Below are 17,396 nucleotides of genomic sequence, written 5' to 3'. Positions count from 1 at the left end.
CAGCGTAGTAGGTTCGTGGAGTACTGATATTGCAGGCACCAATCTCTCCCTCCTGTCATCCTACTAATGGTCACTATAGATTTAAAGTGTTAATTATAATGGCAGACACCCCATTTCTAGATTGCTACAACTAGACTACAGTGAATATATATAATACACACGCATATCAATATATGAAAGTATGAGCATGTTTACAATATTGCAGACCTCAATCTACAGATTAACTGCTGCTAAATGGTACGTCATATCGACAAACAGATTGAGCTGCAACACACCACCTTTAGCGATCTACAAGGTTAATCCTACAACCTTTTCTCGTATCTATTTATGGGTTAGACTGAGTTAGCAACGTTGAATAGGCCGAAATACGAGTACAGTTTTCCCACGCAGCCTTACTTTTCGGATATTTATGTACCAGCTAGAAACAGAATTTGGCACACATACTGCCACTGGGTGGTCTAATATTCATGCTGAATATGATATTATCTTTGTTATAAGTTGTGTAAAACTTTGAAATATACATGTATAAAGTAAATAATTTACGTACAATCGAGAAATACAGCCAAATCTGACATAAGGGATAGAGACACGACAAAAAGCCATAGGAACAAAGTTGTAGATCAATCCAAATTGAACTGAGATTGAGCCGTTCATTTTGTGATACAACTTACTATTTAGCCTGCAAATACCTCATAACTGTCTGCACCATCACTAAAAATGCCCCCATATTTCAATATTTCAGGAGGGTAAAAAGTGAAAATTTTAAACATAGCCAAGTAGTGACATTTGAGGATTTTATAAAAGGCCCTCTATTCTGTCGACAGGGAAACCTTAGATAAAACAATCTGGAGTGAAATCTAAATTACCAAAGGTAATACAGAACCCAAATTTTATGGGTGAAATATCAAAACCTATAGGGAAAAATACAGATGTCTGGCAAGGTAGATGGCTTATTGCCAATTCTTTTGAACTGTATTGGAGAAAATTTTATATGTGAATTATTGAGGCACATCCAGGCATCTTAGAAACTTAAAACTGTGCCAGAGAAGCTGATGAGCTCAGGATCCCTAGAAAAATCTAAAATTCTCAAAATTTGCTGAGGGGGCCACGCTGTGGGGTTTCAAATTTAGGGCTCAGCATAAGAGCACAGTCAGATATATTTAGTTTTATGGAGAATGTTTCATGTTTTAAGGGTTGATTACTTCATCGCCTTCAGTTTTTTGTTTTTGTTTCAGTTGTCTGCACTATCTTAAAATTTATCTACCAATCAGTTTACTGCCTTATGACAGACTAGCAGAAGTACCCGTTCTTCGTACGGGTTATCAGAAACTGTCTTTAGTCACTCATACTATCGGTGTGACTGACTTCATTAGATATTTATATCATTGGTGTATTTACTTAAGTACATAAAATTTATTTGTCATTTTTGGAATTAGAGTGTATCATCTTCTTTTCTTCATGGGGGCCTCTAAATATTAGTCCCTAATCAGCATCGACCTCTAAGATCTTTTGCTACCATGTTTTTCTTTCATTCCTACCTAGATATACCTGCTCGCTTCACAAAGCTGCAGGTTTAGTGTAAGTATACTTCCGCTACATAGTACCACAAATATAAATATTATTGAATGTATTTGTTTGATCCGACATTTTGTAACTATTACAAATGATGAAGGAAATACGTGATGCATAAAAGAAACCACTATAATTATCAAGAATTATAATTCTCAGGGCTTGTCGCTCATGTCCCACATCATATAATGAATCTCAGTATAAATGTAGAGAAATTTTTTCAAGTCATGGGTGCACCATCTCGACAATTTTGTACAGTATATAGGTTTTAATGGTTACAATGGTCGTAAAAGTGGACCAAAATATCGGCACTAATAACATCAGTGATCCTACTACTTCATGATTTGATAGAAAATAGTTTGAACTATAGGTAACAGACTCCGCAAAATGCTGAAACCTAAGCCAGTACGTGAAAATGGAGGCCCGTCGGCAACCGCTAATCGCTGTACTATGGAGATCTCCGGGGCTATTATTTTTATACTTCACTCCCTTTCCATCCCCGCCCAAAGGAGTGCTATGAGCTTCTTACACACCAGTTTAGTTTTTCCAGATAGTAACTCATATGTGTATCAATTTTGGTTGGCAGCTATGCCCAAACGTACATGCATAATCTAGCTGCTGTAGAATCCTGGAGCCGACATTGCCATGGTTACGGCCGTTTGTTTCTTTATCCGATTCCTAGAGCAGGGGTAGTGTGGTTCCAATATCTCCATAACGGTTGGTTTCAGGGCCTTAAAACATGGTTTTCGGACCCGAAGGGTTTACTGAGTTTGTTCTTTGTGTCAAGTGGCTTAAAATGAGCTTTGTCTCGTCCTTGAACGACAAATTCGATTTCACCTATATTAGCCTATTATTTTAATACTTTTATATCACCCCCCGTCACATTGTTTTGATAAAGTACAGCCCATGTTACTGACTGGCAATGTAGCTTTCTATAGGTGAAGTAATTTTTAAAATCAGTTCAGAAGTTTTTAAGTCTATCCGTTACAAACAAATATACAAATTTTTCCTCTTTATAATATTAGTATAGAAGTATAGATTACATCCCTACACATACAGTTGCCGTCAGGAAGGGCATCCATCCATAAAACAGAGTCAAATCCACATGTGCGACAGTTCGCACCAGTAACCCCACAGGTGTGGGTAAAGCGATAGAAGAAGATGCTCATTTAAAAAATTCACCCGCTTTTTATTATTTTCGCCCCCTTAAGTGGATTTTCCAAAAATAGTGTGTTCATTTTTAAACGAGATTCCAAGTACCAATTTTAAAGTCTGTAACATCTTCATTTTTTGAGATATATGTATCCTCATAAATAATTAAACTCCTTCCTCACTTCTTTTCAGCCCCTTCCCCTTAAGTGGATTTTCTGAAGACAAATATTTGTGTTCTTTTATTTTTAAAGGGGATTCCGAATATCAATTTTCATGACTGTTTTTGTGGTTTATTTATAGATAAAATAATTCTGCTGCTGTAGAATCCTGGAGCTGACGTTGCCATGGTTACGGCAGTTCATTACTTTATTACAAGTAACAACTCTCATTATTGTTCCGTATTGAAGATGACGTTAGGCATAGATATCAAGGATAATTTAATAAAAAACCACCTATTCAATACTTTCCAATAAATACTTTCCACGTTTAATGTGATTATTCTCTACATGATTTTATGTAGACTTATTTGGTCAGGTACATGTTTCACCCATTATTTTGGGCATCTTCAGCCTGTAAACAACCTTTAGGTCAAGGTTTGGGACCTTTTTAACCAATATAAACATACCAATATATACACTATATACAATATATACAATATATACAAACATAAGTTAATACAGTTAAGTTTTTTTTTTTTTTTTTTGGTCCTAATCTATCTAATATGAAAAATGTCCAAAACTAAAATGGATCTTCTTTTCGGTAAAGAGGATTGCATATCGGGGTTTATGTGACCTCTATATCATATAAGTTCTTGACGTACCGTGTCTGGTGACAGGATGTGTCGTCAACAATAAGTGGGGATTTGAACTGATTGTTGCTTGTAGGTTGGTCAAGATTGAAAATATAAATTTAAATTAAATGTGTTTTAACTTGGCAGTTCTATTCTGGTTAACTTAAAATGTTCAAAAATAAAAATAAAATGAAACAGATCTTTTTTTAAATCATAAGTCTTGAGAAAGGGTGATATTAAAACTGGGGCTTATTTGACCCACGATTTTCATTTTCATGTTCTTGACGTAACTAATATTTAAATGTGTTGTCATGCACAAGTGGAGATTTAAAAGCCGATTGTTGTAGGTAGACTGGTCAAGAACGTTGTGAATGAAACTGTTAGCGTCTTGACTTTGGGTCTCATGTAACGTCAAGGAATTGACAAGAGTACAATATTAAGCTGTTTCATAGTTTTAGGCTGCTGCTTAATTGAGAAGAAACTCCTAGACACTTGATACAGTCTTGTGTGAAAATTGTTCCAGTTGATGTGTTGCTTGGTCTTTGGGAGGGATCTTAAGAATATCTGTAATGAAGTAGAAAAATAATTTTGAATTAAAAATTTAGAGCACACGTTGTGATAAAATGTATTAAATTAACACCTCTTAACTGTAAAATGACTTACTTGTTCAATTAATACTAGATGGACCTGTCTGTTCCGGCAGCGCCTGTCTTATCACCATTTCTACTCCTGGTGTTGTAGTGGTGCGGTAATGGAGGGGCGGGGCATGGAGGGAGAGTGGGGGTAGGCTGGTCTATGGGCGTGTGTGCTGTTGCTAGAGGGGAGTTTCTAGAAGCAATATGGGCGGGTTTAACTTTTGGCATGGTGGATGAAGCATTTGAGTGTGGAGATTTAAATAATTGAGGGATTTTGTTTTGATCTGAATTCACGATATTAATTATTCTAGGTGTTAATTCGTACAAAGGATTTTTAATTTCATTGACGTCGTTGAGATTTTTATTTTTATTGTAGGTTTGGTCTAAAAAGATGTGTAGGTTTTCCAGTTCATTCATTAATTTCCCTTTACCTATGCTTCTAATGATGGTAAGATCTTTCTCGATGGATGTAAAGTGATGGCCCGTTTCTCTCATATGCTGGCTCATCGCTGAGTACTTATTGTGTTTTTGAGCGTTATAATGTTCCAGATATCTCGTGTTAAAGCTCCGGCCAGTCTGTCCGATATAAGAAAAATCACATTGTGTACATGTTAGTTTATATATGCCGGACCTTGAATAATGGTTGCTATTGTGATTGACCTTGTTGTGGTTAAAAAATATGTTTCGATTGGTGTTAACTGTCCTGAAGGCTATATTGATATTGTGCTTCTTTAAAGTATTTGCGATCTGATGGACGGCTGGGTTGTTATATGTAAATGTGGCGAAACTAGTTTTTTTAGGTTTTTCTGGGACGAGGTTAGTGGACAATTTAATTTTGATTTTATTAAACAAACGGTTGACCATATCTATTTTAAACCCGTTGAGTTGAGCAAGATTCCTTACGTACTTCAGTTCAATTTTTAAATTGTTGGGAGAAAGAGGAATTTTTAAAGCTCTATAAATTAAATTATAGAAAGAGGCTTGTTTTTGGGACTTGGGGTGTAGGGATGAATTCATAATAGTTAAGAGAGAGTGTGTAGGTTTCCTGTATATTCGAAAATCGAAGGTATTATGTCCGCGTGTAATAGTTAAGTCCAAAAAGTTTAATGAGTTCCTAACCTCATCCTCTTTAGTAAACATTGGGGTCAATTTTGTTTAGGGACTCCAAGATCTCGTCACTATTAGTGACATTTTTGTCGAAAATTATGAAAGTATCGTCTACAAATCTCAGCCATAAACATACGCCTTTTATTTGTGTTATAATTTTTGTGTGTTCTATTGTGTCCATATAAATGTCTGCTAAGATGCCAGAAAGAGGGTCGCCCATCGCTAAGCCTTTTTGTTGGTAAAACTTTCCATTGAAAGAGAAAAAGTTGTTGCTTAAGACAAAATTTAATATCTTCATGAATTTTTCAATTTCCATCTTACTAAGTCCGCTGTGTTTATTGATATTATCACTGATGATTCTTACAGTTTCTTTGGTAGGGATGTTTGGGTACATATTTACGACGTCATAGGAGCACATTGAGTGATTGGGTCGCAGCTTAAACTTGTTTAAAACTTCGCAAAAAGTGGATGAATTTTTTAAAGGATGTTTATTATTGAATACGTAATGTTCTTTTTAGAAAGCCGTGAATGAATTTTGATACTTTATAAGTGGGGCTGTTTCTACAGTTTATGATAGGGCGTATTGGAATGTCCTTATGAATCTTTGGTAAGGCTCTGGCTGTCGGAATACTAGGGTTCATGTTAAAAAGTTTTTGTTGTTCTTGTTCATTGAAAAGAAAGTTAGAACTTCTTATTACAGTTTTTAGATTTCGCTGAATTCTCATGGTTGGATCTTTGTTGACTATTGTGTATATTTTGTCCTTAAAAAAAGTCTTCTGTTTTTTGAATGTATGTGTTTTGATCTAGGAGAACTGTGGATCCTCCTTTGTCCGCTTTTGTGACAATGTTGTTGTCTATTTTCTTTTTTACGTTCTGGATCAATTTTTTGTGGTCGAAATTTGAATATGCGTTTATTTCTTCCGCTAGTTTTGGTAGTTTCTTTTTTACCTCAAATCTGGTATCATTTTGTGTTTCTAAAGGGAGTTTAGAAATGTTAGCCTCGATCTCAGCTACTGTGTTGATAATATCCGTTTCTTTTTTCTTGCTAGGCCAGTTATGTTTTAAGCCTTTATTCAAGATCCCCATTTCTTCTTCAGAGAACTGTACGTCTGTCAAATTAACTACTGTGGGTGTATTGTTCTGTGAGGGAGCCGCTTTTTGCGTGTCTGAACTACGTTTTGGTAACCGTGATTGGGATGCTTTTAATTGAGATAGTTTCTTGTCGAGAGTAACTTGCTTCCTATCCAATAAAGCAATCAATTTATTGTCCACATGTAGTTGGAAAGAGTTCCATTCTAACGGATGTAAAGCCTGAGCTAACGCTAAATGAACTCTATATAACTGCAGATTTAAAAAAAACTTATTTTTATATGACGCTTTAATTTCATTTCTTAACCAAATGTCGTTGACCTTGTTTTGAACTCTAATCAAACTTTGGTTAGATAAGTTTTATCGCTGTGTAGGCTTCAAAAATTTTGGGATCAATTTTAGCTCTAGACACTGTTTTAGAAAGGCTATGTCTTTAGTTAGTTTACAAATCTTGACCTTAAGGTTGAAGTACCTATTTAAACGGTATTTTGCCTGGTTGGCTACCAAATTACAAGTAACAACTCTCATTATTGTTCCCTATTGAAGATGACGTTAGGCATAGATATCAAGGATAATTTAATAAAAAACCACCTATTCAATACTTTCCAATAAATACTTTCCACGTTTAATGTGGTTATTCTCTACATGATTTTATGTAGACTTATTTGGTCAGGTACATGTTTCACCCATTATTTTGGGCATCTTCAGCCTGTAAACAGTTTTAATATCACCCTTTCTCAAGACTTATGATTTAAAAAAAGAAGATCCGTTTCATTTTATTTTTATTTTTGAACATTTTAAGTTAACCAGAATAGAACCGCCAAGTTAAAACACATTTAATTTACATTTATATTTTCAATCTTGACCAACCTACAAGCAACAATCAGTTCAAATCTCCACTTATTGTTGACGACACATCCTGTCACCAGACACGGTACGTCAAGAACTTAATATGATATAGAGGTCACATAAACCCCGATATGCAATCCTCTTTACCGAAAAGAAGATCCATTTTAGTTTTGGACATTTTTCATATTAGATAGATTAGGACCAAAAAAAAAAAAAAAAACTTAACTGTATTAACTTATGTTTGTATATATTGTATATATTGTATATAGTGTATATATTGGTATGTTTATATTGGTTAAAAAGGTCCCAAACCTTGACCTAAAGGTTGTTTACAGGCTGAAGATGCCCAAAATAATGGGTGAAACATGTACCTGACCAAATAAGTCTACATAAAATCATGTAGAGAATAACCACATTAAACGTGGAAAGTATTTATTGGAAAGTATTGAATAGGTGGTTTTTTATTAAATTATCCTTGATATCTATGCCTAAGTTCATTACTTTATCCGATTCCTAGAGCAGGGGTAGTGTGGTGCCAATATCTCCGTAACGGTTGGTTTTAGGGCCTTAAAACATGGTTTTCGGGCCCATAGGGCTTACCGAGTTTTGTTCTTTGCGTCAAGAGGATTAAATTGAGCTTTGTCTCGTCCTTATACGACAAATTTGATATTTTGCCTATATTAGCCTATTATTTCTATATCTCCCCCGTGCCCCCCCCTCCCCGCCTCCCACCCACCCACCACGAATTGTTTTGAAAATAAAATACAGCCCATGTTACTCACTGGCAATATAGCTTTCTACAGGTGAAGTAATTTTTAAAATCAGCTCAATAGTTTTTGAGTCTATTCATTACAAACAAATTTTTCCTCTTTATAATATTAGTATAGATTCCACCCATGGGAAAACATTACGTCATAGTTTTAGAACTATCAACCAGCCTCCCTATAAATACTGTGAATTTTGGGACCTTAAATCATCAATCTTCATCCAATCTTAAGGAGTGCTACATAACTGAGGGTCTCCCTCGGGAGATGCAGAGGTTGGGTCTTACGTAAATGCTAGTTGGGCCCATCCTGTCAATAAATTCTCAAATTTGGAAGTTAATACATTTTGACTCGTACATGTTTTGCGAGACACCACTCCCTCCAGAGGCTCTACATCTTAATACAAAACTTCCCTTATTCTAGGATCCAACAACCTTTATTTATATTTAAAGATAAAAATTTCATTGTTCCGTATTGAAAGTATTAACGTTAAAAATTAAATAATTGAAAGAGGTTCAACCTATTCAATACATAGGAAAGAAATGTAGTGATTACATTTTTATTTAATAGTAAATATAAATGGGACCGGTTTCGACCCTAGTCCAGGTCATCGTCAGCCGTAAAAACATGTAAAACAATGCATATGAAAAAGAAAAGGAAAAAGATTAATTAAACTCTGGATCGGTATAAGATGAAACAGTACGTAATATTAAGAATGGTAGTATGGCACACGCAATGATAGGCGAAGTCTCACAATGTTTATGAATATTGGAGAACAGTCAAAAGGGTCAGTTTCCACACTCTGTCAGGCACAAAGTCACAACACAATCAAATAATATATGAAGATCATAAATAACTTGAAGTCGCAGACGAATAGATTTGTAGAAGCAAACCGCCAGCTCCCGGTGATCAGCGCGCCACATTCAAGGTCATGCGCTGCGGTCTCGAACGCCAAAGTAGAATGGATCCATTTATATTTACTATTAAATAAAAATGTAATCACTACATTTCTTTCCTATGTATTGAATAGGTTGAACCTCTTTCAATTATTTAATTTTTAACGTTTATTTATATAGAAAACATATTTAAAATCAAATTTATTTTCAAGCAAACACACACTGTCTCTCTCTAAAATATTTCTTGATGCTGTTTGTTGTTCTAACTGTAGTAGAACACTTTAAAAAGACATTAAATGTCATCTGGTTTTTCTTGGATAAACTCAGAAAAACTTAAGTCTTGATCTTGTTAAAAGAATTTCTAAAACATGCTCCACTGAATTATTACTCTTCGTAAGATCTACTATGAATAATTTCCTTTGACTATAACAGGTTGAACAAAATCATGTTATGCTGGTGTTAGGGTGGATCGATCCTCCCATCAGGTCCTTAGAATGTGTGCCTAGTGGTTTATCATCTTATACTACAATAAGAAGAAAATCTTAAAATAATGACTCCAATGCTGAAATCATAGGACAATGAAAATAAAACTTACATGTTATATCGGGGCTGAGAAAATCTGCTCACTCTCCAGACAGACACATACAACCTGCAGATGTTGCGTAAACCTGAAGCTACTTGTGGATAAGGGAGAGCATGAATATGTAACCTTGGCAGCCGGGGAAGGAGGAGTAGTGAGGACTAGTGACATATCTTTCCTCTTCTTTTTACATACTGATTAGCTAACTTAAAACAAGAGATTTTCTTCATTCAAATTTCCATTTAAATTATTATTTATATTTTGTTTCTGTTCCAGATTTCTAATTTCTCCACAATGTCCATATATTTCCCCTTTATTTACAGTGTATCGGAAAAACATGGTAATCAGGGTATGATGCCTATTCGCTCCTGTTACTTCACTGTGTCAAGAGAGTGCAGCACTGCTCGGTCTGCTACTTTCTTGAGTCAGTGTCTCGAGCGGTAAACGTTCGGTGCAGTTGTGACCGACATTTTTCGCCTTTGTGAGCCTAAGATCATTGGTAAGTATTAAAATGTACACTGTAAATAATTGCAGATTTATTTAAAAACAATAATAGGGATTTATATAACCCTGTACCAGTTGTAACTAAGTCTTTATCATGTACTGTATATCTTGAAGTGTATGTGTGAAGTTACTACCCGTTTGCTGCCTTATTGGATCACATTACAACTGGCATCTCACCCCGATCCCTGGGAAAGACTCCATATTTTGTTCGGGGTAAGATGGACACAATAACTTTTCCATATTTATTTATTTATTTATTTATTTATTTGCAGACAATGCATAGAAATTACGTAAGAACAGAAACAGAGGTCAGTGGAGTGAAGAAAGCCCTCAGTTTGTAATGAAACGTGTTCAAACTGATGGCATGGACTGTTTCCGAGCTTCTCATGAGTATGACATTCCATATCAGACCTTGAAAAGGCGGATAGAGAAGAACGATGATAAAAATCAAGGAATGGAACCTATAAGTATGACATTTAAAAGTATAATTTATTTTTTAACATACCGAAAACGGGACTAAGTGAAATAAGAAAAAAAAAGGGAGAGGTAGTAAGGTCCGGGAGAGGGGATATAAAATGTTATGATGAGGAAGAGACAAAAGAAGAAATGGTGTTGCAGTAATAGTGGCTAAAGGATTGGCCAACAAAGTACTCAACGTGGATTATGTTTGTGACAGAATAATTAAAGTTCAGTTAATGGTGGATATAATCCAGGTTTATGCTCCTCAAGTAGGTTGTGAAATAGATGAAAAGGAAGAGTTTATCATTAAACTGGAAGACGCTGTAACGTCTAACAAGACTGTGATTATAGGAAATTTCAATGCTACAGCTGGGAATGATATAAGGGGATATGAAACAGTTATAGGAAGCCACAGAGAAGATCACAAATGATGAAGGGGAGATATTACTAGACATGTGTCTGAGAAATAAATGGACAATTGGTAATGGATGGTATAAGAAAAGCGATAGTCACCAAGTTTACCAGATACAGCTAGAACTTGCAATAGAAATCCATAACCGATTATATAATAATAAGGGAAGAAATCCGAAGATGTTCGACAGAAGTGAAAGTGATAACAAGCATTAATGTTGACTGTGACCACAGACTATTGGTGGGGACAATGATGAAATTCAGAAGGGGAAAATATGGGGGGAATAGACAAAAATCAAATGCTGGAAACTAAAAGATTTTTTTTTTCTTTACGTCGCACTGACACAGATAGGTCTTATGGCAACGATGGGACAGGAAAGAGCTAGGAGTGGGAAGGAAGTGGCCATGGCTTTAAGGTACAGCCTCAGCATTTGCCTGGTGTGAAAACGGAAAACCGTTTTCAGAGCTACCGACAGTGGGGTTCGAACCTACTATCTCCCGAATACTGGAAACTGGCCGCACTTAAGCAGACTGCTATGTGAAGGGCAATAAATTAGTCACCTTGCATTAGAGAGGCAATAAAACAAGCTTTCAGAAAATACACTGACAGAGCAAATGCAACACCAAGAAGGAGTGGTCAGAACTTTATGCCAATTGCAGGGTAGACTGACGTCACTGAGGTATGCTCATGATGTGAAATGCGCCGCTGTGCTGCGCACGTAGCGAACGATAAATGGGACACGGCGTTGGCAAATGGCCCACTTCGTACCGTGATTTCTCAGCCGACAGTCATTGTAGAACGTGTTGTCGTGTGCCACAGGACACGTGTATAGCTAAGAATGCCAGGCCGCCGTCAACGGAGGCATTTCCAGCAGACAGACGACTTTACGAGGGGTATGGTGATCGGGCTGAGAAGGGCAGGTTGGTCGCTTCGTCAAATCGCAGCCGATACCCATAGGGATGTGTCCACGGTGCAGCGCCTGTGGCGAAGATGGTTGGCGCAGGGACATGTGGCACGTGCGAGGGGTCCAGGCGCAGCCCCAGTGACGTCAGCACGCGAGGATCGGCGCATCTGCCGCCAAGCGGTGGCAGCCCCGCACGCCACGTCAACCGCCATTCTTCAGCATGTGCAAGACACCCTGGCTGTTCCAATATCGACCAGAACAATTTCCCGTCGATTGGTTGAAGGAGGCCTGCACTCCCGGCGTCCGCTCAGAAGTCTACCATTGACTCCACAGCATAGACGTGCACGCCTGGCATGGTGCCGGGCTAGAGCGACTTGGATGAGGGAATGGCGGAACGTCGTGTTCTCCGATGAGTCACGCTTCTGTTCTGTCAGTGATAGTCACCGCAGAAGAGTGTGGCGTCGGCGTGGAGAAAGGTCAAATCCGGCAGTAACTGTGGAGCGCCCTACCGCTAGACAACGCGGCATCATGGTTTGGGGTGCTATTGCGTATGATTCCACGTCACCTCTAGTGCGTATGCAAGGCACGTTAAATGCCCACTGCTACGTGCAGCATGTGCTGCGGCCGGTGGCACTCCCGTACCTTCAGGGGCTGCCCAATGCTCTGTTTCAGCAGGATAATGCCCGCCCACACACTGCTCGCATCTCCCAACAGGCTCTACGAGGTGTACAGATGCTTCCGTGGCCAGCGTACTCTCCCGATCTCTCACCAATCGAACACGTGTGGGATCTCATTGGACGCCGTTTGCAAACTCTGCCCCAGCCTCGTACGGACGACCAACTGTGGCAAATGGTTGACAGAGAATGGAGAACCATCCCTCAGGACACCATCCGCACTCTTATTGACTCTGTACCTCGACGTGTTTCTGCGTGCATCGCCGCTCGCGGTGGTCCTACATCCTACTGAGTCGATGCCGTGCGCATTGTGTAACCTGCATATCGGTTTGAAATAAACATCAATTATTTGTCCGTGCCGTCTCTGTTTTTTCCCCAACTTTCATCCCTTTCGAACCACTCCTTCTTGGTGTTGCATTTGCTCTGTCAGTCAGTGTATATAGATTGTTTTACTTTGTAATGACCTGTCACACAAACATGAAATAGTTTGATATGAGGAGAAAATTCACCGAGTTGCTATTAATTTTACCGGCAGTGTATATATATCGTATTATTTGCCAATATTTACCTATGGATCAGAATGTTGGACTTGAACAGAAAAAAAAAAAAAAAAATGAGTAGATCACAAGCTATAGAGATGCGCTTTCCGCGAGGAATCGTGGGTAAAGCAAGGAGGGACATGATAAGAAATTAAACCATACACAGTGGAAGGCTTATATTCATTTTCTGTTGCAGCATCACCGTGAGGTTAAATCACTAACAAGAATTAAATTAAATCAAAGATAAATACAGTAAATACTAAATAAATAATGTTGTGATTTTAAATTAGCAGCATACTTTGTTTTAAGATGGATCAATTGCACTCTTTATTGTTCGTTAACCATACAGAAAATTCTACAGATCAACAATCTCAAAGAAAACAAGAGAGAAATAGGCTGAAATGGTTCGGTCACTTCAAAAAGAATGGGACAAGGAAGATTACCAAGAAGACCTTTGGAATGGACAGAATCTGGAAGAAGACCAATTGGAAGACTAAGAACAAGATGGAGGGATCAGGTGGAGGATGACTTAAATCGGAGAGAACTAGTGGCAGACAGTGATGAAAGATAGAATGTGGGAAAGAAGAGAAAATTGGAAGAGGTTCTGAGAACGACCTGTATAAGCAGAAATGTATCAGGAAGAAGATTCATTTTGAGTTTGAAACCGTAAATAAATAAATAAATAAATAAATAAATAAATAAATAAATAAATAAATAAATAAATAAATAAATAAATAAATAAATAAATAAATAAGTAAATAAATAAGTAAATAAATAAATAAATAAATACATAAATAAATAAATAAAATAAAGTAAAAAGTCAGAACTAATGATAATTACAATAAAACAATATTACTTTTTAATAATAAACATTGTGCTTTGTTTCGTAGGTTGCCTTGGAGAAGAAAATGAGAAAACTTGTACTCTACATTTAAGGCACACATTCTAAACACACAACGGGAGATTCAATTCACTCTAACCTGCAGCACCTTCATTGGGCATGCTTGCCATCAGTTTGGCAGGCATCGCGTCCTGCAGGATTTGACAAACCAGGGACCTGTCCACCAAGGGCCTTTGAATCCCCGGCGCCTAAGGTGCAGATACCCAGCTCTGTGCTTAGCGCAGGTGCCAAAATTCCTTTTTGATCTGGGTACAAAGCAGCTTAGTGGACGACTTGCATTCTCTTTGATTGGACTACCCAGAACTTTCAAGCAGGTGTCTTCTTCGAAACGTTGAACAACACTGTTCTTATCAGCTTAATAATCAGAACCTAAAAATTTGGGAGAATCGCATGTTTGACATGCGTGATGTACATTACCTTGATTTTTGGATTTTGTATGGAATCTCTGGGGAGTTTTCTTTGCAAACAGAAGAACACTTTCAGCCAAACTGATAAATTTCTGTGGATGGCCTGGTAATGGCGATCCAAACCTTTTCTGTAAATAAAAACAAGAAAAGTAAGTATTTAATCAAATCAGTTTTTTTTTTTTTGAAAAAGAGTTATAAAGAAAAAAGATTTGCTGCCATCAGTTATTTAAGTCAGTAAGACAGGTTAAATATTCAAAATCATGGAGGTTCAAAGTTGGTTGATGGAATCTTGCAGACTTGCAACTCAAAACATGGTAACCATACCTGATCCATAATAATTTCCATAAAGATAGTCTTTGATGATGGCAATACTTGAATGGTGTATGTAAACTTCTTTACACTTTATTATATATTTCAAACAAGAAAGCTTCCAATTTGATGAACATCAACAGCCTGTTATGTATACTGCAGAAAGTATCAGCAGAAATTCTTCCAAGGAAAGTTTCTTGGTGAACCACAGCTGACGAGATAGACATGATGAAATCAGCTAAGACCTGTCTTCGTACAAAAGAGAAGTAAACAAAAGGTCTAATTCATCCAATTGCATAGCATCTCAGTGTAGCGTTCAATTACTTCTATAAATAAATGTTATGAATTCTTAGTGATATAGATTAGTGGAGAGGTATTAACCTGAGTTAATTTTCAGTTCTCTTATTGTTAGTGTGTGTTCATTTTGTTTTGCTGGCATTCGTAATGGTTTCACAACGATACATTTTTCGAGCTTGCTTTCCATAAAAACAGTAAGGGAGTTCAATATATATAAGGCAACACTTTTTTTCTAAAAGCAGGTTGGTTTTACTGAGGATTGAAATACACCGTGTTACTCCCCAATCCTTTTGCTGCAATACTCTATTTTTCAACATAATCTCCGTTCAATGGTTATGGCCTTACACCACCGTAATACGAGGGCCTGGTACCACTCGACTGGTCTATACTGGAACCAACGTCATGCAGCATATGATTGAAGTCTTGTGCAATGATGTGACATATGAACTGAGAGAATACCGAGCCATTCTACCCAATATAAAACGGGTACTTTTGAGTGGTCATGAGCATAACTCGGTCATAGGGCAGGCTAGAGTTGAGTTTAATTGCCAAATGTCAACTAAGTTATAATACTAAGATTCATTAAACTAATAAATAGTATAACCTAATAACCTACCTACTTACTAGCTACTTAGAATTATGTTTTTTGACTACCTTTTTAACACTGCAAATAAATCCATCTATTATTTAAACCTCCCTGTAAAATGAGGACAGTGAATGCAAGTGGGTATTAATTTCAAATGAGCTGAGCTCGAGAGTCCATATAGCATACGATTCTTTCAGTGTACCATGGCTCTGTTTGTATTGCTTCAGAGGAAGCTTGGCTCCCCGCCGAAGTCCAGTGTCCCACTAGTGAGCCGTGAATGTGCCACTCACCACTGTCCGCTGGGAGTAAGCTGAATCGTGTGCCGTGATCTCGCCGTTCCTGTGAATCGATTCACTCGGACACTTGAATGAATCTATACACTGCTTCGAATCATGCAGTCAGTAGCCAACACTAAAGACCTAAGCGGTCCCTGTGATGTTAGCCAGACTTCTGGTCAGCGAAGAGGCTTCTGCAGCGGTAAATAGTTCCTATGTTTGTTGCTTGTTGCTGCAGTCAGGAGCTTCCCTCAGTTTGGTTAGAAATTCTGGTGAACGGACTTGACCAATTAAAAATGTTTGTGCTGTAAAAAGGAAAATATTTCACAAGTTGCATGTTATTCGGGTCCGTTACCAACTCGAACATTTCATTCGTAGATGGCTATGAATAGTTATTGTTCTCAGTGGTGTATGTAGCAAAATTAATTATTTAACATAAGTTTGATAGCTTATTGCATTGTGTACTTTTAAGGTTTGTTCAGGTTCATTCCAATGCTGTTTAGTTTGCATAATTTTTACGGCGCTGAAGATGGATCCAAGAAAACTGTTGGCAGTACTGGCTGAAATAGCACGCTCAATATTCATAATGGCTGCCAGCCGTGAGCAACGTGGGTGATGCTGTGACACTCGAGTCACAAGTGAAATACTTTAAAGCTAATATAAGTGGGGGGAGGGATTAAGTAGGAAATCTAAACAAATTGTATGAATGTTTGCAGTAGACTACAAGATGAGAATCTGCTGTGGACTGCGCAAGTAGTGGTGAAAAAAAAATCCGCTCCTCTGACTGGCGTTTCTATGTACAGTGTTTACATGGCTCACGCAGAATTTAAAGAAATTTGTAAATTTTCTTGTGGTACCATATCATATATGCTGGCCTGTGTTTGTTTATATACGTCGTGAGTGTTTCTGACGATACGTCTCCCTAAAGTTGCTGAAAATTTAGTTTTTAGAAAGTGTCTGAATTATGTAAACAAGCAATCAAGGCGATAAGGAAAGTGAAACAAAACGTAACTCAGCTAAGCTGCATGCCACATTTATGTGACAGAAAACATTTGTATGCGACAGAAAACGTTTGTTTGTTTGTTTGTTCGTCAGTAGGCCTATGTGTCAGCTCAGTTCGAACTATGCACTCGCCGTAAGTAAAACAGGAAGGGCCTTAACACGGTGTGGGTATAGGATCCTTAGCGTACTCAAAATAATATTGCAATTCATTTTCTTAACTGCCCTCTATCTGCAGAAATGTTGTCATAAGGGGATCATGAGTTCGTTTTTACCTTCCAAATATATATTACGCATAGAAATATGTGCAATAAGGCATTGCCTGGAAGTGCAGATAGATATATAATTTACGTTAGATGTTAAAAGAACACATTAAAATACGCGGAGTCTGTAGAGGAGGCTATCACCAATCTGATAGCTGAGCTTCCAGAGCAGGGGCCCAATTAAGCCTCAGTTCCTGGACTACTATCTGTCAATAGGTGCGGCCATCATTATTGCAGAAAATGACTATAGCATGGCTCTAGACTTGTTACAGATATGCAGCCGTGGGAAGGAGCCCGGCTCACAATTGTGGGTATGGATAAACTCCTCTCCTACAACAGGGTCATGGTCTGGATACCAGGACAACTGACGACCTTTTGAGAAGAATGGCATGCCAGAACCATGGTCTAAATCCCAGTAGCTGGAGAATCTAGACTG

At 37.6% G+C, this 17,396-nt stretch overlaps 1 protein-coding gene across 1 annotated transcript in view; it reads right to left on the bottom strand.

Moving 5' to 3' along the window:
• Nucleotides 1–17,396, bottom strand: part of LOC136877557 (targeting protein for Xklp2) — a 238,789-nt gene that overhangs the window by 176,524 nt on the left and 44,869 nt on the right. Inside the window, exon 4 of the mRNA XM_067151698.2 lies at nt 14,242–14,359. Coding sequence (XP_067007799.2) covers nt 14,242–14,359 — 118 coding nt within the window. The remainder of the gene's footprint in view (nt 1–14,241; nt 14,360–17,396) is intronic.

This window comes from Anabrus simplex, chromosome 7 (genome assembly GCF_040414725.1).
Source record: "Anabrus simplex isolate iqAnaSimp1 chromosome 7, ASM4041472v1, whole genome shotgun sequence".
NCBI lineage: Eukaryota > Metazoa > Arthropoda > Insecta > Orthoptera > Tettigoniidae > Anabrus > Anabrus simplex.
Note: the sequence above shows the minus strand (reverse complement) of the source record. Positions and strands in the feature narration are given on the sequence as shown.